The sequence below is a fragment of the Bactrocera dorsalis genome, chromosome 3, assembly GCF_023373825.1.
Source record: "Bactrocera dorsalis isolate Fly_Bdor chromosome 3, ASM2337382v1, whole genome shotgun sequence".
Taxonomy (NCBI): Eukaryota; Metazoa; Arthropoda; class Insecta; order Diptera; family Tephritidae; genus Bactrocera; species Bactrocera dorsalis.
The window spans coordinates 56,557,748-56,582,779 of NC_064305.1; the positions used below are offsets into that span (position 1 = coordinate 56,557,748).

Consider the following 25,032-nt stretch of genomic DNA (forward strand, 5'->3'; position numbering starts at 1 on the left):
CTCTTCCATTCAGGCTTTGTAGCAAAACACTACTCGTGTCATTCGCCAGTTAACAGTCGAAATGCTCGAACGAGTCATTGAAAATTGGACTCAACGCATGGACCATCTGAGACGTAGCCGTGGCCATCATTTGAAAGAGATAATCTTAAAAAAATAAATGCCAAAAAATTTTACTGTTTTGAATGGAAATAAACATTGCCCACTAAATTTGCATTTACTGTGTTTTTTCTTTACAAAAGTAGGGAACCTCAAAATGGATCACCCTTTATATATACCCGTTTAACATACCGAGAAATTAATAAAATCCTTTTTTTGTGATTTTTTGAAGTACTTATTAAAACAACTGACGTACGAACTTCAACTTTAAAAAAATAAGCTGAACGTATTAGCTCTCAATTAGTAAATGCTTTTTTATCTTTTTCAATTCTCCATTAACGAAGCATTACATCACAAAAGATTTCATAACATAAATATCAATCTCGCGTTTTTTTAATTTACATTGTTTTACTATTTTTATAAGTGATCTTTAAAAACGTGATCTTCGTTCCATTCTTTTGGTGTGATTTCAATATGGTCGTCCCGCTTATATCAATTCCAAAACATCAAAATCTTCTGAACTCAACTCAACCGTCAAAGTTTATGAGGTGATTTAAGGCCCATTCACATACAAATTTCCTCGCTTTACGTGACCGTTCATCCTGAAACAAGGAAGCGCAGAAAACAAAGGTATGCCACAATGAAAGCTTTGTCTTCAGTTTGTCTCTCTAATAAAAATGTTGACTGCTGTAGGGGAAAGCGTAAAAAGATGAAAGTTATCCAATATTTTGCTTGACTTCGTGTCGAAAAATTTTTATGCGAACGTACTCATACATAAGCGTACGCTAATAAGCATTTTTCTGTCAGACAAATGTCTGACGCTAAGCGAAGCAAAAGTTCTATGTGAATGGGCCTTAATACTTGTAGTCTTATGAGACGGATCGCTTGAAACCACTGTCGCTACTCGTCAACGACTCACACACACATACATTTGTACCCTGCCGTTAAAAGTTAGAGTTGAGTGTTATTAAATATATTAAAGCTTATACTAGATTCACAATCGCTTAATTTAGAGCTTAATATTTATTTATTTATTAAAGGATAATTATCAAATCTTAACAGAATATATCGATCCGCGATGTTAATATGCAGATGAGAAAACTACTTGGAAAAATAGGAAACATAGCTTTGATCTCCGTAGCAACCAAGCTGGACTTTGTGGAAATAATTTAGTGCTATCTCGATGACAACTAATTCAGATTCAATAATTGTTTTGGGTGATTTCAATTTACTATGTACACCATGGAATTTCTTTTGATAATTTTATTGCATCGATTTTCAATCGGTCATATTTTCACGAATTTTTCGAAAAAATGTCCTAGTAGGGTCTGAACTAAATTAATTTCATTCGGAATAGATTTTGTGAATGCTTAGATTTAGTATACGATTGATACCCCTTCAAAGTGTTTCGTTATCCAGAGTAAAACTCTTGTTCTACCTGAAGACTCCTATCATCCTGCTTTGGAAATAACTATTTTTAAACATTTCAAAAGAACTGGTTCACTTGTCGACTATTTTAAACACAAGCATACGCATGTTATATACTCTGACTTTAGCAAAGCTTTCGATAAAGTTAATCTCTCGACTCTCGTCCATGAACTTGATATTCTGGGCTTTCAACCAAGATTTCTTTAATGGGTATCTTCTTGTCTTTAAAATGGAATACAACGAGTGATATTTGAGGATACTCTTTCAGATTCAATTAATTTTTCTTCTTGTGTTCCACAAGGTTCTGTTATTTATTAACGACATCTCTTCTGTCATAGAATTCTCAAATATTTTATTTTATGCCGACACATAAAGCTTTTTAAATCATATCCTTCAATTGATGAAAGGTTTCTATTTCAAACAGACTTAAACTTGCGTGGTGTGATAGAAACGGTCCCTAAGCTTAATTTTAGTCTTCATATTGATACCATAGTCTCGAAAGCAAAATGTACCATATTTTCAATTTTGTTAAGCGTTGGTCTAAGAAAATCAAAGCTCCGTGTGGTACTGAAACACTTGTTATAACTAGACCTATATTGGAATATGGCTCTGTTGTATTGAATCCTATTTACCAAATCCATTCCGGTTCAAAAACAATAATTTAGTTTTCGGTTTAGGACATTTTCGTTGGGATTCAAAGTTGAGTCTTCCTCCATACATTAGTCGTTTAAAGTAAACTATTAGAGAGCGCATTATTTCGGCATGTGATCAAGATTGTGCGATTTAGCATCGCTGAACTATTTTTTGTGGGGTCATATGAAGTCGCTTATCTTCGCAGATAAGTCCGCGATGATTAACGCTGTGGAAGAGAATAATCGGCGCGTTATTTTCGGCGGCCTCAATTGCTGCAAAAAGTGGTCGAAAATTTGGTCTCTTGGCTGGAATTTATTCGAAACAGTCACGGCGGTCACTTGCCCGAAATCATTTTTAAAATATCATCGGAAACCCTTATATTTATAATAAAGCTAAATTATTGGCTATAACCTTCAATTATATGCGTTTTATTACTTCTTGAAGACCACATACATATGTATCGAAAAAAACCCTTTATAAAGAAGACTTTATTCATTCCCTACCCATTTAGAGTAATCCGATTAATATTTTTTGGGCTCTAGTTCATCGAATATCCACTAACCGAATCTAAACTGAATCCAATCCTAACATCTGACGAAGCGATGAGTGCTTTGGCGATGATGACATTTTAAAAACTCAACAACGTTGGAAGTTCCAGACTTGTTATTATTTATTTTCTTCGATATGGTCAAAAACCAAGCATCGATTTCAACAAAAAAATAAGAAGTTTAGAAGTCGTTGAGAAATTTTTAATGAACAAAATTGGTTTGAACTTGTAAGAACTTTTTGATGACGGTATGATACTTTTTAGAAATAAAACAAAAAAATGTAAACTTTTGCTTAATTCAAATCGCAGAACTTTTCATTGGTCTCTCGCTAATGACAGCTGCTGAGAGTTGTAATGCACAGATCGTATGTCAAATAACATGTTGTGTGTTTTGCTTTGAGATTTAATTTCAAATTTTTTTCTAATCTAAATAAAATTTGCCGAATAGTTGTACTAAATTTGAAGTAATTTAACTGTGGCTCATTTGTGTACAGGACATACTTGTATGTGTGGGCGTACGAGTGTACAATCATTTATTGCTGAAGAACCTTTGGCTTCTCTCATTTCTAGATATATAGTATACATAACTAAAGTGCACTTCAATTCCTTATTAATGCTAAGTTTTAGTCCTCCACGCATAGGTACAGGCATACTCACATACATGTGTCGTACCATATGCATGTCGGTTCCAAGAATGTTAGAAATGTGTCTTTTATTCTTGATCGGCCACAAATACTTAACAATGTATATAAGTACGTATATATAATGCATGTATGTATGTAAATGCTTTGTATAACTTTTGTACTCCCAATTTCCAAGACTTCACTCAAGCCGATTTAGTACGACTACAATGGCTTTAAATAGGAGTCGTCCATATTCGACGTATCCAACATTTCATCATTATCTTGAGGTTGCTCTTGAACTTGTTGCTTTTGCTGTTGCTGCTGTTGTTGTTGGTATTGACTGTCTTTAGGGCTGTACTGTTCAATGCTAAAGAAAAATAATCAAAAGAGGAAAAGTGGTTATACAAATTATTTACTCATGTAGATAAATGTTTAAAAGGTGTATAATTATATACTGTATGAATTATGGAAGAATAATTCCGAAATACTCGGAAGTCTAGATAAAAGAGTACTTCCTAAGAATTAAGTCTTGGCAATAATGACATCATTTCATAACAATATCAATGCAGAGAATGCTTTTAGGACGAATTTGTTCTTAAAATACAAAATATATGCTCTAAACGCAACGATATCTTTGCCTTTATTCATTTTATCTACATATATTATCTACATATATGTATATGGCATCCTCTTCTTCCTTACTGGCGTAGAAACGGCTTACGCGGTTACAGCCGAGTTTACAACATCGCGCCAGTCTTCATCCCTTTCGCTGTTTTGAGCCAATTTGTGTAACCAGGTCCTTCTCGACCTGGTATTTTCAAAGGAGTGGAGGTCTTCCTTTTTCGGAGCTTCCCCCGTCGGGTACTGCGTCGAATACTTTCAGTGCAGTAGTATTCTCGTCCTTTTGGACGACAGTTTGAACTAGCAACGTTGGCAAGAGTTATTCTACGTTGGATTTCGAGGTTAAAATTCGAGGTTAAAATTATATTAATAATACAAGGTAGACGAAATTATCTACGACTTCGAAGTTATGACTGCCAACAGTGACGTGGGAGCCAAGTCCTGAGTGCGATGACTGTTTTTTTGATGGCAGGAGATATTTCGTCTTGCCCTCGTTCCCATGTGCTTTGCTTCCTAATCCAGTCTGGAGAAAACAGAACTAACGGCGTGGTTTTTAAGGCCAATGATATCAATATTATCGGTGTACGCCATTAGCTGTACACTTTTATATAAGATTGTATCTTCTCTGTTCAAATCTGCAGCTCGAATTATTTTCTACAGGAGTTCTCGGAGAGGTCCTTCCCGATCCTAACGGAGCTTTTGGTGCTGCTCAACGTCAGTTTACACAGCCGTATTAGTTTTGCGGAGATACCAAATTCAAACATCGCGGCATAAAGGCAGCTCCTGTTCGAGATGTCAAAGGCAGCTTTGAAATCGACGAAGAGGTGGTGTGTGTCGACTCTCTTTTCAAGGGTCTTTTCTAAGGTTTGGGGCATAGCGAATATCTGGTCGGTTGTTGATTTTCCAGATCTAAAGCCACACTGATAAGGGCCAATCAGTTTTTTGACAGTCTTTCGCACAAAACGCTCGATAGAACCTTATATGCGATATTGAGGAGGCTTATCCTACGGGAGTTAGCCCAGACTGTTGAGCCTCCTATTTGAGTGCCGTGGCCTATCAAGTTTAATCTAGATTTCTAAATTTTTTTCTCATATCCTCGCTTGCACGGACGGTCTGACGGTTGGACGGACATACGGATACACAGACAGTCAACCAAATTGAAATCGTCTTCTCATCTGGATAACCGGACATCTTACTCGACTAGTTTTATGTGATACAGAACATTGATTAAGAACTAGTCCCTGATACTCGTATCATATCATATCACATCGTTTAAATTTTTTGCACACACACTTTTCTCTTCAAAAAACTGCTTATTTGTCGGATCTGTCGATATCGGACCACTATAGCATATAGCTTCCATAGAAACTGAACGATCAAAGTCAAGCCTTTGTATGGGAAGCTTTTATTTGTATAGGGTATTATAGCTTCGGTCCAACCTAAATAACGTTTTCCCTTATTTTAAGCTGATTTCTATCCTCCCAATAATCTAACGGTTCAATACGTCTACTCATTGTTAGATGTAACGGGTGATTTTTTGAGGTTAGGATTTTCATGCATTAGTATTTGACAGATCACGTGGGATTTCAGACATGGTGTCAAAGAGAAAGATGCTCAGTATGCTTTGACATTTCATCATGAATAGACTTACTAACGAGCAACGCTTGCAAATCATTGAATTTTATTACCAAAATCAGTGTTCGGTTCGAAATGTGTTTCGCGCGCGTGTTTTGATCATTTCTGGTTGAATGGCTACGTAAATAAGCAAAATTGCCGCATTTGGGGTGAAGAGCAACCAGAAGCCGTTCAAGAACTGCCCATGCATCCGAAAAATGCACTGTTTGGTGTGGTTTGTACGCTGGTGGAATCATTGGACCGTATTTTTTCAAAGATGCTGTTGGACGCAACGTTACGGTGAATGGCGATCGCTATCGTTCGATGCTAACAAACTTTTTGTTGCCAAAAATGGAAGAACTGAACTTGGTTGACATGTGGTTTCAACAAGATGGCGCTACATGCCACACAGCTCGCGATTCTATGGCCATTTTGAGGGAAAACTTCGGACAACAATTCATCTCAAGAAATGGACCCGTAAGTTGGCCACCAAGATCATGCGATTTAACGCCTTTAGACTATTTTTTGTGGGGCTACGTCAAGTCTAAAGTCTACAGAAATAAGCCAGCAACTATTCCAGCTTTGGAAGACAACATTTCCGAAGAAATTCGGGCTATTCCGGCCGAAATGCTCGAAAAAGTTGCCCAAAATTGGACTTTCCGAATGGACCACCTAAGACGCAGCCACGGTCAACATTTAAATGAAATTATCTTCAAAAAGTAAATGTCATGAACCAATCTAACGTTTCAAATAAAGAACCGATGAGATTTTATTTTATGCTGATTTTTTTTAATCCAAAGCTTCAATACGTCTACTCATTGTTAAATGTACAAATAAATAATAAACTCCTATATACATATATATCTGTCGATAAATGTACATGGGTATTTAAATAACACCAACTCTGGTACTCATCAATTGAAATGCATGTGATTTATTTATTTCATTTTTTTCGATATATAATTTTGTATGTCGACTTTACCGCTTGTACATGCATTATTATATAACAAAACAAACAAATAATCGATTCATAGCTTTCTCCTATTTGATATGTACTTACCACTCCAAGTTCGGCACACCCAATACAGTCTCGATTTGTCGTTCCGGCTCATCAACCATGAAATCTTCAAGAATTTTAATAATTTCACTGAAAGTAGGGCGCTCACCAGGATTTACATTCCAACAGGCGTACATGAGGTTGTAGCTATTAAACGAGGTATAAGCACAGAAAAAAAACATGAAATAGTTGAAAAGAGTGCAAAAACCACGTTAGGACCTTAAAACAAAAGCACCGAAAATTTGTAAAGGAATTCATTTTGTTAGTGCACAAATAAGGGAAACGAAGGAACTCTTGGCAAACAATACTCTGCTGGTAGCAATCTGTTCGTTATACACAAAAGACATGCAATGTATGTACATACTTACATGCATGTATGTGTCTATTGAGGGAGATTAGGGTGTACCTTATTATTTCGCGTCAGTAGTCTAAGAACCCTAAACTGTGAGTCCGTGATTTTGAAACTTACGAAGGTGTATTATAGCTCTTTTTACTTGAAGCTATTTTAAGGCTTAGGACAAACTGGGGTATTCAAAATATTCTACATCGAATTTATATATATCGTTATAAGTCGTATGAACTTCATCACTGTATTTTCTTGCTAGACAATTATCAGTAGAAGAAAACAATTGTTGTATCAATACACTGCTTGAGACAAGTATGGAAGGAAATAAATTGTCTAAAATATCGGTAACTATGGTTCGATATTACCTAAAGTCGTCAACAGATCCATTCGCTGAGAAAAAAGGAAATTAGAAAGCGAGCGTTCGACTAATCGCATGAAGAAATATCTGAATTCGATTTTGACATACATTTTAAAAAAGGGAGTTTTCTTTTTTTGCCATTATAATTATTCTGGAGAAGAATTATCACGGAAAACGAACTTTCCTTCTCGGTGATAGTCAAGCGGCACTTCTAATAAATTCGTTCGCTAAAATCAAATCCACAATGGTACAGCAGTGCATGAAAATACTTTACATTGTTGCCAGCAATATGCCTATAGCAGGGACCCCTGAGCATAGAGGCAACAATGTAAATGACAATCTGCGGCAACCAGATATCCGATAGGACCGAAAACGTTCTGCGCCGTGAGGCCCCATACGTTATGATAGGAGCTATTGAAAGAGCAAAGGGCCAGTAAATATCGCCACTGGCAACAAGTGCTTGACCTTCGACTGGCGTGACTGTTTTTTGGAAATTTCGAAACAAAACGGCTTGAGAAAATAATCACTCTTACCAAAATCAAATTAAGACAGTTTGTGGGACTGCCTACAAGTCACAGTATTCTCCGATGTTATGTAAGAGCCGATGCACAAAAGCACATACTACTGGATTACCTCGCAATGGCAAAAATAAAGAGTCAAGCTATCGGGCTATTGAATCTGCTAAGAGAACACATTACAACCATTAACCAAGGGGCTTTATTAAGAGTCTTTTATTTGATTGGGTTGCACAAAGGGCCGTAATAACAGGAGATGGCAAAATAGACCACAGGTCGCAGTGCATTTCTCAATCTTCTGTCAATCTACTCTTTTTTTTAACTTTTTTTTTGGTAACACGACAAACCGGTCTATACCTAAAAGAACAATATAGCTAGCTCGTGTGTCGTAGAGAAAAGAGACCTCAACTTCAACTAGTGTAAGAATTGAAGCCGAATGACCCAAAACGAGATGGCCACTGAGCTCACTTTTAGTGAAATGGGTACATTGTAGCATTTGGACTGATGATAAACAACAAGCCATAGTTGAGACAACGTTACATCTTCAAACAGTGTTCGGTGTTCTCTATGTGTTGAGGAAATCAATGGCCAATATAAAAAAAAATTAAATCGGCCATAATACGAGTATCACAGTCAATTGGATAGGTTGGAGGAGCATGATAAATGACTTTTCTAGACGACCTTTGATTCCATCAAGGCGGTGATACTACCCTTACAGCCACGAAATAATCAATAGCACATTTTTATTCGAACCAGCCACGACGGTAATTTGCCCCAAATTGTTTTTAAGACGTTCTAAAAAAAGTAAATTCTTGCCTTTTATTTTTTCTTGAAAACCACATTTCTTAAAAAACACCCTTTAGTCTTACAAAATTTAATCAGGTCTTTGTGTTTACCTTAACTTACTTAATTTTACTATTAAAAAATGCCGAGATTCATTCTTGTCAATGAGAATCCCAAAACTTGATTAGATTAGATTGACAGACAAGGATTTCACCACGACTTTAGGTGTATTGTCTAAATTACAAAGCCCCAGCAAATTGATAAAATCCAATATATTGCTGGGTGCTAGCGAAGCGATGTGATCTCTATTTGGAGACATGGATCATTTAACCTGCATCCGCAGACTGCTACGAATATGCAGTTCAATTAGCAGGTGTTCTGGAGTTTCAGGCTCCCTGTCGCAGAACTGGCGATTTGCGGAGGAGGCCCATATTGTATAATTGCTTCTTTAGTTTGCAGTGGCCAATGTAGAATGCAACAAGTTGACTGAATTTGTCCCTAGAGAGGTTGATTACATATTTAAACGTGCTGAGGTAGTAAACCCCCATTAGCAACTTGGCATTGCCTATGTCTACTCATTTTTCTTTGCCGAGCAGCTCTTTTGTGGTGTGGCGACCCATCGGTGAAGGTGAAGGGTTCAGCTCCTACCATGTTAGTGGAGCACGCGGAGCTTGACTATCGCTAAGTATGGTTATACGTTTGTTGCGACAGTTGCTTTGAAGGTTTATCTCTACGCACCGACTTATGGCAGAGGCCTCTGCTTGAAATATGCTCGGAAAACTTCCAATAGGTATGGCGAGTTTGGTGCGTGGTCCTGCAACTCCTACACCAATTCCCTCCGAAGTTTTCGAGTCGTCGGTGTTATATGTGATATTATACTTGAATTGGGTTGTGGATTTCTAACAGAACTGGGTTTTGGTGCTGAGAAATCAAGTATTTTTTTCAGATAAGGAGCAACCTAATGGATATGTGTTGTATATGCATATGTATGTATTTTTAGGTGAGATTATCTGATATTCAAAATAAATAAATATATATGTATGTGTATATACGTAGTATATGTATAAAGTTATATACAATACGTATGCAAATAGCGCATCAAGTTTTGACTATGGGCAGGCGGAAAATTAAACTTCAATTTCCTCTTCAAAGGAATGTATGTAAAGCTTAAAACATTTACGGACATATGCATACATATGTATATTGCTTATATAAAAATGTATAGATACATACATATATGTATGTGTGCTTAAATAACATCGTTGATTTACTTACAATTCAGGTCCGCAATTCCTTGGCTTCTCCATGCGGTAGCCGGTTTTCAGCAGATGCAATAGCCGATGCGTCGGTATTGAGGGGTACGGTGTGCCGCCGAGTGTCACAATCTCATAAAGCAGTATGCCATACGACCAACTGTTGAATGTTTCCGTTATATTGGCGTAAAAAATATGCATAAAGGTCAGTTATCGTTACGGCAGCATGGTTTATCATATTTATATTGGTGACATCCAATCCGATATGAAAAAATAAACAAATGAAAATATTTAAAAGCGGATATAAAATTCATTAACGACCAGTCAGTTTCTGCATGAATACGTGTGTATCGTGCGTAGAAATGAAAGACCCAAATACATACGTACATACACAAATATTCTCATATAATTTAGGTTAATTGAATTTACATAAGTATATATGTGAGAACACAGGTGAATCAAATAGCGAATGGAGAAATCATATATGAAAAGATGAAAGGCAAATGGAAGCTGTGTGTTCGAAGAACTAATTTTCCCATTTGTCGCGAATATATTGGCAAGTACCAAAATACTTTTGGTTTTTTAGCGTTCAAGAATATGTATATAGTATCGGTTCGTTCATATTAATGCTAAGGGGTAGGGAAATATATGAACTGTTTTCAATTTTAGGGAAAAAGAAATAATTTACGCGTTTTGTTTAGTAACATTAAGCTATTCCTCTCACAAACCGAAATGAACGAATAGAACGAATTTCATAATATTTGCTATAATTTTTGCTGAGAGTTGCCACAGTTAGGTACTATTTTTACTACAATAATTACATATGTATATTTAATTTGAAAAATCTTACAAATTTTATGCAAAGAAAAATACAGCGGCCTCGCTGGTTTGGGCACGTTCCCCGAGTGAAGGAATAAATGGACGACCCAAGCTCAGGTGGAGAGATGAAGTGTATATTGACCTGGTGAAACTTCAAATCTCGAACTGGTGGCGTTGGATGCAATGTAAAGACGACTGGCAAACAATTATCGACGCGGCCAAGACCGACACCCGGTGGTAGCGCAAACTTGATCTGATTATAATCTTTTCTGCGATATCTACTTTTCAAAAATTTCAAAAGTTCCTCTAAAGAAATTGAAGAGATTTTAATTTGTGATTTTTCTTTCTTTAAATTTCTTCCTCTTTCCCTGCTTCCGCCGGCGGGTACTGCGTCGAATACTTTCAGAGTTGGAGTGTTTTCGTCCATTCGGACAACATGACCTAACCAGCATAGTCACTGTCTCTTAATTCGCTGAACTAGCGATACATACAGGTTTTCGTTCAATCGAATGCGGTATTCGCCGTGGCCAACGCGCAAACGACCGTAAATCTTTCGCAGAACCTTACTCTCGCAAAACTCGCAACGTTGACTCATCAGTTATTGTCATCGCCCATGTCTCTGCACCATATAGCAGGACGGGAATAATGAGTGACTTGTAGAGTTTGATCTTTGTTCGTCGGGAGAGGACTTTACTTCTCAATTGTCTACTTAGTCAGAAGTAGCACCATGTTGGCAAGAGATATCCTGCGTTGGATTTCAAGGCTGACGTTGTTGTTGGTTCCCAGATAGATGAAGTTATCTACGACTTCAAAGTTATGACTGTCAACAATGACGTGGGAGCCTAGTCGCGAGTAAGACGACAGTTTGTTTGATGACAGGAGATATTTCATCTTGCCCTCGTTCACTGTCAGACCCATTTGCTTTGCTTCCTTGTCCAGTCTGAAGAAAGCAGCACTAACGGCGCGGGTGTTGAGGCCGATTCTCCTTTCACGGGTCTTTTCCAAGATTTCGCAAATGGTAAATATCTGGTCGGTTGTTGATTTTCCAGCAAGGTGAGACTGCCAGCATTAAAAACGCCATCTGAAGCATTGTTTTCATTAAGGTTTGGGACATCTCAAACGTCAAAGCTTTTTTTGAGTCATGTTCAGTAATACAACTCGACAATTCAAACGACATTTTTTGGTGCTACAAAAAGTATTATACTCTTGTAAGCTGTTGCTGTTGGCAGTGAACAAGTTGTTGCCAAATTTGATTGAAGATACGATCTTAACTTCTAAATCAAAATGAATTTAGTACCACGTATCCCTATGTTTCCAACTGATATGCCACTTCATTTCAAATGTTTACAAGTTCTAAAATAGTTAACAATTACTTCACTTTTTTTCGTACCGGGCCGCTGGTATCCTATAAAAACCAACCTTATGATTTCAGCTTTTTTCTAATTTTAATAATTTTACCGACTACAAATTAAGTTTTTTTTTTAATATTTCTTAGCTTTATTGATTAAAATTTTATTTTGTTTTTAACATTTCTTAGATTTTTTGATTATAAATGAAGACAGCTTCCTGTATACTTGCATTACTTATTGCGTATGCTCAAGGCAAGATATAGAAACTAGATCGTTGTACGAGTATAATGTTCAAGACACACAGGTTTCTTGCAAATCGTGCTAGTCTCGTGTGTTTTACGGCTCGTTGGGGCAACACCCGCCGAAGCGTTCGACTGTTCTGCTTCTGCCCGGACATTTCGGACAATATCAGCTGATAACTATTTTTCGAAAACCGTTTTCCACGAGTTTTTTTTAATTTGAGCAAAGTCTAGGCCAGTCTAGTCTTCGGGAAAAGCCTGTAAATATGTTTTTGACGCGTACCAATTAGGATGGATTTCTGTCCATAAGATGCAGGCATTTAGCGCCACAATATTCGAGAAAACAACTACGGACCAACGATTAGTTTGTCTGTCGCACGTATGTTTCTGGTCAATTGTGTCTACTCCAGATTTTGTAGAATTAAAAAAATTTATTATTTCCGGCAACTTCTTGGGATGGTTTTCAATAATTTTTTTGTTAGAATGCAAAGTGCGGAATACAGTAACCATTTTATACTTTTTAGGAATAGTATTGAACAATGAAATATACTTATCCATTGAAGAAGAAACGACCGCTTAGTACTGATAATTATCTTAACTGATGGCTAATGCCACAAACCAGCAAAAAACGCTTATTACTTCTAACAGTAATGTCAAATCTCTAGTTGTAAAGGAGTTATTTCTCGTAATATTCCATCCTTCATACCCATTCGCTAGATTCAACGCTTTGCTGGGACTGTGCAGCTGCTGAATCTTTTCCCAAATATATATTTACTTGGGATGTAAACTAAAAATGGGCATCTGCCTTTAAAAGGAATTAAACACTCATCGACTCATCGTTTTTATACGGCGCTAAGTTAGCTATCCATTTCTCGTATAAATCCCGAATTACCTCCGAACCTCAGCACATGACTTACATATTTCCAAATCCCTTGTAAGTGATATTACAATCCATTCAATTCTTTTTCATCAATTGGTTTATATTTCTCCCAATTGTTTTAGCGCCCTCGATGTTGGTGAACTCTGAAATATTTTTTTTATTTGCGGTGTAAAGCACGGAATAAATATTTATTTTATATTTGATATTCGGCGAACTACATATACTGTAACCCCGGCTCTAGTGCTATTGGTTGCAGTCGTTGATCTCTGTTGACCTCTCAATGTCCTTGTTTATTAAAAAGTACACGGGAGTGTTACTTACACCAGCTTCAGCAATACTTTCTTTTTCATCGCTAGCAATGTACTCCTCAAAAGACTCGTTATCTATCAATTCTTCTGATACATTAAGCTCCTCAATGTCCACGTCTTCCAATAACGACAGGTCTGCTGACTAATATTAGAGTTCATTGAAGTCAAATAGAAATAGTCACAAACAACACAATCACAATACTTACCGATGCTCGGTATTTATTGCATTTCACAAAATATCTACATTGTGTGTATTTTTACCCAAAAATTAATTGTCGAAAATGGCGCGAAACTTGCGCTTAATGCTTTAAACAGCTGATGATCACTGAATGACCTTATGTTGCCCCGACTTAAGTTTGATTGTACGAAATTTTTTTATAAAATAAAAAAAATAGTTTGCACTTTTTCGAGTCGAATTCTCTCAAAGCAGGAATTCGTAAAAGGAAATCCCAAAACTTTGTGTATTTTATGAAATATAAGAAAAAAATGGCATAGAAAGGTGACGAAATGACCTTAAGGCAACAGAAGGGCTATTTATTAATTTCGAGCTAAACTATAAGCTAATATATTAATGATAAATCAAGGACATAATTGTGTCATAATAATGTCATTTAAAGTAAACCAAAAAAAAGATATCAAGCCCATGATGAGACCAATTACAATAGCATTACATATCATATATACCACACACATAAAGAGTTACGTGTTGAGTGCGGTCAACCTTTTCTAAATAATGAACGAGTAGCATAATTTAAAATTTTGTTTTATTTGTCCTTCTAAAGTTTAGTAGTCACATTGAGGCGGGATGGAAAATTAATGGTTTGAAATTAAATACGATATGTCGAGCTGTGCTGCAGTCCTGGCAGTAAATTAGTAGTTAATTCAATAAAAAATCCATCAGACTTTGGGTATCGGAGAATTTATTAAAAAGCATGAAGGCGCATTCCACAAATGTTAAAAATTTGGGTCAAACTACGAATTCGGTCAGTAAACACAAATTATTTATATATATGTAGTATACTTGTAAATGTAGACACATATGCGAATAAGTATATCTGGAGGTGTCTTCACAAGCAGATAGCTGATGAGGTAGAGAGTAACTTAGGGCTCTTAAAAAAATAAAATAAAATAATTAAACAAAAAATGCAGAATCGGAAAAGAAAGTGTTGGAAAGGTGAAATCTTAAGCTGCATTTGACCAAAATAAAAATTAAATTCGGGGAAGTCGAAAAAAAGTTACTGCTGCTCAAAAATGAGTGAAAATAATTAAAAAATTCTCTATATTTTGAAATTTTTGTATGAAAAAGGGAACCACACAAGCCGCCAATGAAATAAAATGGTACATATTTATTTATTTATTAGTATAAATATATGTAAAAAAATAAATTGAAGTTTGATTAGAAATACGAAACAACTTTTTCGCCTACCATTTTTTTATTAAAATATTATAATTAAGCCACAAGCATTCTTTGTTGCTCATACGAGGCGGTGTACTATATGAATGCTATACATTTGATGCATAACTTTTAAAGAAATATTTTTATTGAAAAAAAAACTGATCCATTTCTTAGAACAAGTATTTTTTAAAGTTGTGGGTTTATTTGCTATGGAGATAAAGGATTTATTACAAAAGATCAAAAAAATCCCATATAAAATATATGGGAGAGGTAAAATGATTTGGACACAGTTTAAATTGAAAATTAAGAGCTTGTTTTGTGTGAATTCATTTTTAGAGCATAAATTTAAACTCGAGTAACTGTAAATTCCGGCAGACAATGGCATGCGTGTGTGAATACATTATTACCATAACAGCGTTGCGTTTTATTTGCATTTTATTAAAATTATTCAAGTGGGTTAATAATTGCATACATTTTTGGACCACAATGTCTGTGATAGATATGTATGTATGAATGAATGTGCATATGTATATGTATGTGTGGATATGTATGTTAAAGTAGTAATTTGTTTGAGTGCCAAGAATAAATTGCTGAGCGCATACTGTTTATATTTTTAGCTCACTTTACAATGAAACGAATGAATCAAAAGTAATTTGCTGAGAATGTTTAATATTTGAAATGGAGAAAATTGCGAATTTGATCATGAAAGTAAATGCATTTAAATTTCATGCAAAACTAATACTACTGGCTGTTCTTATTCGTAGCCAGTATTATACCACAAATGCCTACTATTCCATTTTAATTTATTGTATCACCAACAATATCTACGAGTACAAAGTGAGCTCTTAGTTCTTAGCTTACTTTTATAAAATAATCTCTTGAGAGTATTTCTCTTTAAAATGCAATCTATTAAGATACATTTGATATTTCTCTTCTTTAAATATGAATGAAAAATTTACATGCTTTCAGTAAAATGTACTGAAAACAAGTAGGGAAATGTTCAATGCGGGTGTAACAGAACATTTTATAGTCTCGCAAGAATCACAGCCGGGAAAACACTTTCAGGTGTTGACAAAACTTTATAAAGAGTGATCTATTTCGAGGTTCCCACTTCTTTAAAGTAAATATACAGAAACTTAAAATTTACTGGGAAATGTGTTTTTATCATTCAAAAATACATTATTTGACATATAATTTTTGAAGATTATCTCTATCAAATATTAGTTGCGGCTACGTCTCAGATGGTCGATCCATTGAGTTCAATTTTCGATTACTCGTTCGAGCATTTCGACTAGTAACTGGCGAATGGCACGCGATATGTTTGTTCCAAGGCCTGAATCGAAGAGAGATTGTCCGCAAAGACTTTAGACTTTACATATGTATCTCCACAGGAAAAAGTCTAACGGTCTTCTAACAGACGATCTTGGTGACCAATCGATTGGCCCAAAACATGAAATTATCTGCTCACCGAAATGATCTCTCAGTAAATCTATTGATTGATGCGATGTGTGGGAAGTGGCGCCTTCGTGTTGAAATCAAATGTCGCCATGATCACGAGTTTCAATTTCAGGCATCAAATAGGCACCAAGCCGTTGTTTTTTCTAGATGAAATGGCAGCTCTTGAATCTCTTCTGGTTGCTCTTCATCCGAAATGCAGCAATTTTGCTTGTTTACATACCTAATGAGTCAGAAATGGGCCTCATTGCTACATTTGACTTCAAAACATCTGATTTCCTTGGAATTTTTCAAAAGCGAAGAAATGGCGCTTGGAAGGGTCGAGTAGCTTCAGTTTTTGCACAAACTGTATTTTGTCTGCTTTCAATTTCAGATCTCGACGTAAAATTTGCCAAGTCGTCCGATATGTCAGTCCGAGTTGCTGCGAACTGTGCCGAATCGACTCTTCACGGGGCTTGTGTACACTCTCAGCTACGGCTGCCATATTTTCTTCATTGCGTGCTGGACGTGGTATATTCGGCCGAATATTATCCAATAGGTCTCAAGATGGCTAATGCTGTTGCGAATAGTGCGTTCTGTAAGCCGATTATATTAACCATAGGTTGAGCGAAACGCACGAAACAAATTCTTCACAGAACGTGAATTTTCGTAATACATAAAGTTCAACGATTTGTGAACGCTCTTCAGCCGTAAGTGTTCCCATGGTGAAATTCAAACTAAACTGAACAAAGCTATCATGGCAGCTTGACACTACTCACGCGTTATCTGTCAAAAAAGACTATTGAAAAAAGACCTCTACTAGGACCACCCGTTATATACATAATTCTGTATCTATATCGATTAGATTTAGATGTTACAAACAAATGTTAGCTTAATGAAACTACTATACCCTGTAGCAATATGTATGAAAAAAATTGGTCGTACTCATAATACGAGGGCTGCTATATATATTTCTGGCCTAATAATGAAAATAGGCATATTTATCAACGAAAATGTTTTTTTTTTTCGTTGGATTTGGCTCGTCTTGGAAGACCCACACGGTCGATTGCTGTTTTGTTTCGGGCTCATACGCATAGATCCATGATTCGTCACCTGTGACGATCTTATAAACGTCTTTTGAAGTACCGCGATCGTATTTTTTCAGCATTTCTTTACACCAATCCACACGAGCCTTTTTTTGAGCGATTGTCAAATTGTGCGGGATCCAACGAGAACAAACCTTTTTTACGGCCAGGTGTTCATGCAATATCGAATGTATGCTGGTGGGAGAAATGCATAGGCATGCCTCTATCTGAAGGTATGTTACATGACGGTCTTGCATTATCAGTTCACGTACGGCATCGATGTTTTCTGGCACAACGGCTGTTTTTGGACGACCTTCACGGAATTCGTCTTTGAGCGAGCGTCGGCCACGATTGAATTCGTTGTACCAGTTTTTCACAGTGCTATAGGATGGTGCTTCATAGCCATACAAAGATTTTAGTTCATCGATGCACTCTTGTCGTGATAATCCACGTCGAAAGTTGTGAAAAATGATCGCACGAAAATGTTCACGAGTTAATTCCATTTTTTGGCCGAGATGAATTTTTTAATTCCCTGTAAATAAAACAATTCACGATTAAATGACAAAACGTTCTGAGTGATGTTATGCTAAAAAATGTCAAACTTTCCAATGGAAATGTCAGATTGCACCTGGCAACACTTAGTGTTGCCTAGTCCAGAAATATATATAGCAGCCTACGTATTACAAATAAAAGTTAGGGATTCGCATAAATTGGGTCTGTGGAGCCTTTATTACGATTTCAGAGCAAGTGAACTTTTAGCTACTTTTTTTTCGAAAAAATGCTTGCTTATACTTCTATGTGGAAAGCCGCGTATTTCAGTTATTATTGCTGAGCAGAAATTTTCAGTGTTCTCCTTTTTTATACCAAATAGTTTAACCGGCATTGTGACCGTTTCTAATGTGACTCACGCATACACAAATGTATAAGTACTTTTAAGTACTACCCTAGTAGTGACCCCGTCAAATTAATTACGCAAATATTTCTACAATGATCCAGCACAAATAAATTTCACGTGCGCACCGTTGTGTAGCAACAACTTCAGGTAAACACATGTCATTGAAGAGTTTTGTAACAAAATTGTAACCAGCAGCTTTTCATTTCGAATTTTCAAACAATTAATTCGGTTTAATTTTGCATGGCAGACGGAATGAGCAGCAATGGGAAGAAGGTTAATGAATTTATATGAAATTTCAATTAAAATAGCTTCACATTTGTAACATTTGCCCTTAATATAGATTTATATGTATGTATTTCTGCATTGGGCTTTGTGTGCACTCGTATGTGTTAATCTATAAAAGTTGTATGGCTTTTTCATGTACTATACTCTGAACATTCTTATAGGGGGACTTTGGTTACGAATTACAAATATTTACTTACACATCGCTCTGCGTCGTGTACACCTGGTGAGTCATTGATTCCAAGGCCAGCCATTTGATGGGCAATTTCCCATTTCCGGTTTTCTTATAAACGTTCTCCTGGTAAATGTCACGGCTCAGGCTATGTTGTTGTTTATAATTATGTCGGTAATCATCAAAGGCGCCACATCAATGCCATCCAAAAATGAGATAAAAACGTTGGTAAAAATAATTATACTTAATAATAGAGCGAATGTGAGTTCAAAGATAATGAATTGCGTTAAACTTGTTCTACGCCGTACGCAAGTAAAACGTATAACGGTTCAAGCGAAGTTTCTCATTGACAGAGAGAGAGCGAACGAGAGGGGTAGTAAACGCGTTAAGGATGCGGAAGCGAGGGCTATGGATGACAACAGCGTATTCAGTAGGCCAGAAAGTTTGTGACGGGAAACTTAATATTATTATCGGAACTTTCAAATGAACAGTGCAGAGTTTTTCACAAGGCGTTAAGGCTTAATATTATAACAAAGTAAATGCGACATGTTCTTTCTAATTACAATTAAAGCTCAAGAGTGAATGTCATTTAACGGTTCTTTGCGGATACTTAATTGTGCTAAGTATATAATAAAATATTTAGCTTCGCCAAATATAAAGCGATTTTAAAGTTTTCAGCGTTTTCTCGTTTCTACTATCATATAATAGAATGGATGTATTTGAATCAGTTTAAAGCATGAATCGAGAATCAGGTACTGTTTCCTTTACGGGAAGCTTCATGCCTCATTTACTAGTTCAAAGATTTCAAGCAAAAGATTAAACTTTTGTGATTCTTTTTTTTAGACATGTGGTTGTCGCGGTTAACTCTTATAAATTTCAGTGGAGAGGTCCAATTTCTAACCACTTGTTGCAGCAATTGGAACCATATGGCAGCAATAACGCAGAATATTCTCTTCGAAGGCGTCAATCGTCTCGGGCTTATCTGCATAGACAAGCGACTTCACACAACCCCACAAAAATTGGCCCAGCGATGTAAAATCGCACGATCCTGAAAGTCACGTCACAGGCCCGCTATGCACTCACTAAAATTTCATGTTTATAAAATTATTTTTCCTTCAATTTGTATTGCAAGGAGAGCTTTCTTGTTGGAACCAAAGGTCGTTCACATCAACATCCTCCAATTCAGGAACGAAAAAGTCATTAATCATGACTCTACAGAGTTCTCCATTAACTTAAGCATTATAACCGTCTTAACTGTTTGAAGAATATCAACCAATATTCCCTTTGCCCATAGAGTACACCAAACATTGACTTTTTGAGAATTTAACGCGTCTCAATAACTGCTTGTAAATTACATGACTGAAATGCAATAATTTTGTTTATTAACATACCCATTTAACCAAAAGTGAGCTTTATCGCTAAACAAAATATTCTAGAGAAATTCGGGATCAGTAGCGAACTTGTTATGCGCCAGTGCTTCAATTAATGTTTGAGTTGGATTTTGTAAGCTCACAAAGCAAGATCCTTGCCAAAATCTTCCATAAGGTGGCCCATCCACCACACAGCTCCAAATGTTGCACGCCAAGGTAGATGGACTCATTCGGGTCTTCTTCAATACCCCGCTCAGCGCATACGAAAAATTATTTTGGTAATAAATATACACGATTTGCAACTGTTATTCGCGAATAAGTCAAGTCAGAAATCAAACTGGGTATAAATCAAGTAACAGATGGCAAAAAGACGAAACTCGAAGAAAGTATTGTCTCATTAAAAACCACACGTCTAAAACACACTCGTTATTTTGCTAACAAATAAGGCACTAAGCAGTCCACATCCACCTCCACTTTTTATATGGATGTACATAGCTTGCGATATACTACATACGAGTATATAGATAAACTTTATTTTCATGGAAAATAGAGTTCTTTAGTATCTTAAATAAAATGGGAGAAACTCTCTACCTTGTATGTTAAACTTTGATTTAAACTTTCGCGAATGAGTTTGGATTTTTACCAATGTACATATATCAAGCTTGTTGTTGTTGTGGAGCTTCTGAATATGCCATGTATAAAGTAGTTTTTAGAGTTAATGATTTTAGCAGAAGAAGGGGTATACTTAGACACTGGAATATGCAAATGCGGAAGCAGTATGTGCCATAAAATTTGCCAAAAAATATAGTATTGGTAGATTCATAAATTTTCGGTTTTGTTTAACTTTAAACATCTCACCTTACCATTTGTTCGTCAACAAATCTGATAGAAGTTCACTACGCTTACGATTATGCGTTGTCTCACTTCTTTTCATGTTAATCGTGACAAAAGTTAACCTCATTCAGATTATTGTTCCAAAAATTACCACAATTACTTTTATTAAAGGAATAAAAATGCTAGCAACAAATTACTCCGAATTATGTAATGAAAGAGCTACTCATTAGCGCTGAAAACTCACCCAAAGTCAGCAATTTTAATGGTGCGATCTGGTGCGACGAGCACGTTCCGTGCAGCCAAGTCACGGTGAACCACTTTATTCTTTGCTAAAAATTCCTGGAAAAAGTTAAAATACAAAAAGATGAATTAGCACAGCTTACTTAGAAATATTCGCTAACGGGTTGGCTTGAAAAAGCTAAATATAAAGGAAAATAAAAGCGATTGTGGTACAAAAATAATATAGGCAATATTAAAAACTCTTTGTGCCGATTCTATTTAATTTGATGCATAAAATGCCACTATCACTTTGCATTGGTTTACGGAAATTGTCTTATAAATGAATTAAATTATTATTGTTAAAATATGTATTACTTAATTTACTTAACGTGTACATCTTTATTTGTATTTAAACGTAGGATAAATTCTACTTACTAACCGAAGGAGTTAGTTATTTTGACTATGCATGCTTTCTCATTTAGGATTTGTTATGCTTTTCCATGTATTTACTGCTTAACTGCATAAGAAGGCCGGGGAAAATGAGTTTAAAAAAGTGATCTTCAGTGATGAGAAAAAGTTTAATTTGGATGATCCAGATGGAAATCAAAAATATTGGCGTGATCTAAGGCATCCCCGGCAGACTTGCTAAAAGCGTAACCATGGTGGTGGATCTCTCATGGTATGGGCAGCTTTTAGCTCACTGGGAAAGTCTCCGATTTGCTTTGTACTTGTTCGAATTGATTCACAAATGTATACGATTCTCATTGAAAGCGAGCTTATGTCATTTGCGGAAATGATTCATGGCGAAGACTGGATATTTCAAAATTATTATACCCCTATACATGTTTCATGGTTTACGAAGTCATTTCTCGAGTCGAAAAGTATCCCGTTATTGGATTGGCTCGCTATAGTCCGGACCTGAATCCACTTGAAGATCTTTGGGGCATTCTTTCCTCAAAAGTTTGTGAAGTGTTTAATAAAGAATTAAAAGAAGCCATTGTTGAAAAATGGGGAGCTATCGAATAAGCCTACTTGAAAACTTAGTAAATTCGATGCCTCGACGATTAAAATTGATTGCAGAACGAAAGGGAGATTCAACATGTTACTAATGTAATCAACATCTTAAACTTTGAATGTAAATATTTATTAATTTCGTTTTTATTTTTTACCAAACCTCTTCGTTGAAGAAAATTTTGAAATTAATTTTGTACAATAATAAGCCAAGTCACTTCTACCAAATATTGGAAAATATATACAATATATGAATTGTTTTTGTAAACAGGCGGCTACTTCACTCTATATATGTATATATACATATGTATGTATTTACATACTAAATACACATATATATTTTTTTCTGTTGCTATGTGTGCCTTTTCTCTGCTATCCTTGGTAACTTTTTGAATTTTTAAACATCTGCATTATGCCGGATTATAAGTTGCAAACACCATTCACTATTAGTTATGCATATACGAATATTAGAAATGTTTCTCGCTTTAATCTCATGTAGCGACCTTGAGAGTTTTCTGTTGTTTATATCGGTAAAAGTTAGTGCTTGTATTCTTAATTAATATTTGATTCTATTTAGGTTGTTTAAGCGGTTTTGCATTATAATTTTTCTTAATGCAGTAAATACATACAAACTAAAAAAAAATACCGTTACAGTTAACATCAGTGTGGCCGCTGAATTTTTGGGTTTGGATTATCCTTAGAGGAAATAAAATTATTTATGGTTATGTATTCTCTAGCTTCCAAAAAAATCCGGGTTTTACTTAAAACCTTAACTTACAACTTTGATGAAAGAAATAAACTGAAAATTGTATAAATTATGTTGTATCTATTTCGGGAAAAATTTAAGCTAACAGAATTAAACTTTTCCCGAAATAGATACATTTTCAAGTTATATAACGCCTTCGACATCCAACGTACATGATGAATACGACGAGGCCCACGAAATTTTATGTTATCGCTTGTTCCTAAGCATATAGTAGTCAATTCCAGTAATTCTCTGAAGCCGTCCCTAATTATTTTATTTTTTAATTCTCCTTAAAAAAATGTGTAATGCTATCTTTATTGTCATTTAAAATTGTTTTAAGATCGTCATTTTGTAGCAAATCGTTGACGTACCTGTATAACATTCGAAAACTGCTCTCACTAAAAGTTCGTTTTCTAACAATGTTGCAAATCCTTTACAATATATGCCCGTGTTTGTCGAAATTGTATCAAAGCAACAGGCTACAATGCGTTCTTTCAAATTCCATTCAAACAAAAGTTCATACAATACATCAGCGATTTCGGAAACAGTTGCAGCGCATAACTCCGAGGCTCGTATTATTTTTTCAACGTTTTTATAAGTAACAGTAACCGGAAGTCGTTCTACTTTTTTGGCACTGTTATTGCCAATACTAGATTTCCATCCCAATAGAAAGTACCGCAATTCATCCTTTAATAGAAAACTTACCATACAAATTGCATATTCATTACCAATTCGGTTTTAGTGATTTGGGAATGATAAGAAACTTTAGATATTTGAATGGCACTAATGAAGCATCTTACAGCAACACAATGAGAGTGATATATCCAACTGAAACCACCAAAAAAGTTTAACTTCGGTTGCACCGAAGGTGAAACACTCTTCACAAATAAAATAGGTTTTCATACAAGGGCTTAAGTGGTCCGTGGTCAAATCAATTTCCGAAAAACTAAGGATCTAGTTCACGTCTATACAGACGGCTAAGGCCATCTCGTAGATATGAGTGTATTTATTACATCAAAACTGATTCGAAGGATGCTATAGATCTACACAAGTTCGAATAGACTGTTGAGATGGAGAAAATGGTTATCTAAGATATCGTCGAAATCCATTGAAATAAACCGTTACGTATTACATTGGGTGATATGGAAACCAAAAAGCTTTTGTAATTATTTTTAAATGGTATTAAACGATGAAAAAGAATTAAAATTTTATTAGAAAGGGTAAATATTATTGACAAAAACTACAGTTTCGTGAAATAAACCAGAGAGGAAACAATTTCTGAGGTCACTTTCCTTTAGGGCGAGACATCTCCAAGATTTTTTAAAATTTAGTGGATTCAGTCAGGATTCAGTGAGATGTCTTCAAAAGCTATTGAAGCCAAAGGAGCTTATGCATTTTGCTAAATTTTTCTAAAATTTTTACTTTTGCAAAGTTTAATTTTTGTGTTTCAGCATAACATCTTCTTCTTTATCGGCGTAGACACCGTTTACGCGATTATAGCCAGGCTCTGATGAGTCGGCGTTTCGAGTTTTCGAAAAAAACGTCCTGCGAAAGCTTTATGGTCCTTTGTGCATTGACAACGGCGAATATCTCATTCGATGGAACGATAAGCTGTATGAATTATTAGCAAAGTTCAGCGCTTGGAACCCGCCACGTAGAAAACCACACCCAATGAAAAATCAAAACAGCTTTGGATGAAACCAACCTTTAGTATAACATGCTTATCAAAATACCTAAGCTTTTTAAGATTATGTAATAATATTTGACAGCCTATTTTTAGGTCTCAAATAGTTATTAGCCATCTTAAAGTTGACTCAAAATTTTACAATTTTTATTATGTCAAAATGTCATACTTATGCCACATGTACACACAGCATTTACCACACCTCGTTAAAATTTACTTTAAGCAACAAAAAATTATATTTCTGCGTATACGAGGAGAATATTTCTGTGGCGTTGAAGATTAAAGAAATACAATAATTGAGTAAAGAAGAAATTACAAGCAAGCAAAGGCACATGGAATCATATCTTCTGTTGAGAGTTTGGCAAATAATAGGACCCGCATTTTTATATGCAGATACGAGTGTGATTTCGTTCTCTCTTGAGATATTTATATATAT

General features: G+C 35.7%; 1 protein-coding gene across 1 annotated transcript in view; it reads right to left on the bottom strand.

Moving 5' to 3' along the window:
* Positions 1 to 1,389: 1,389 nt before the first annotated feature.
* LOC105223050 (tyrosine-protein kinase receptor torso) overlaps positions 1,390 to 25,032 on the bottom strand; it is a 118,970-nt gene continuing 95,327 nt past the window's right edge. The window contains exons 13-17 of the mRNA XM_011200650.4: positions 21,182 to 21,276; positions 18,762 to 18,881; positions 9,897 to 10,034; positions 6,623 to 6,766; positions 1,390 to 3,694 (exon numbers count right to left, since the gene is read on the bottom strand). Of these exons, the coding sequence (XP_011198952.3) occupies positions 3,550 to 3,694; positions 6,623 to 6,766; positions 9,897 to 10,034; positions 18,762 to 18,881; positions 21,182 to 21,276 (642 nt within the window). The 3' untranslated portion in view covers positions 1,390 to 3,549. The remainder of the gene's footprint in view (positions 3,695 to 6,622; positions 6,767 to 9,896; positions 10,035 to 18,761; positions 18,882 to 21,181; positions 21,277 to 25,032) is intronic.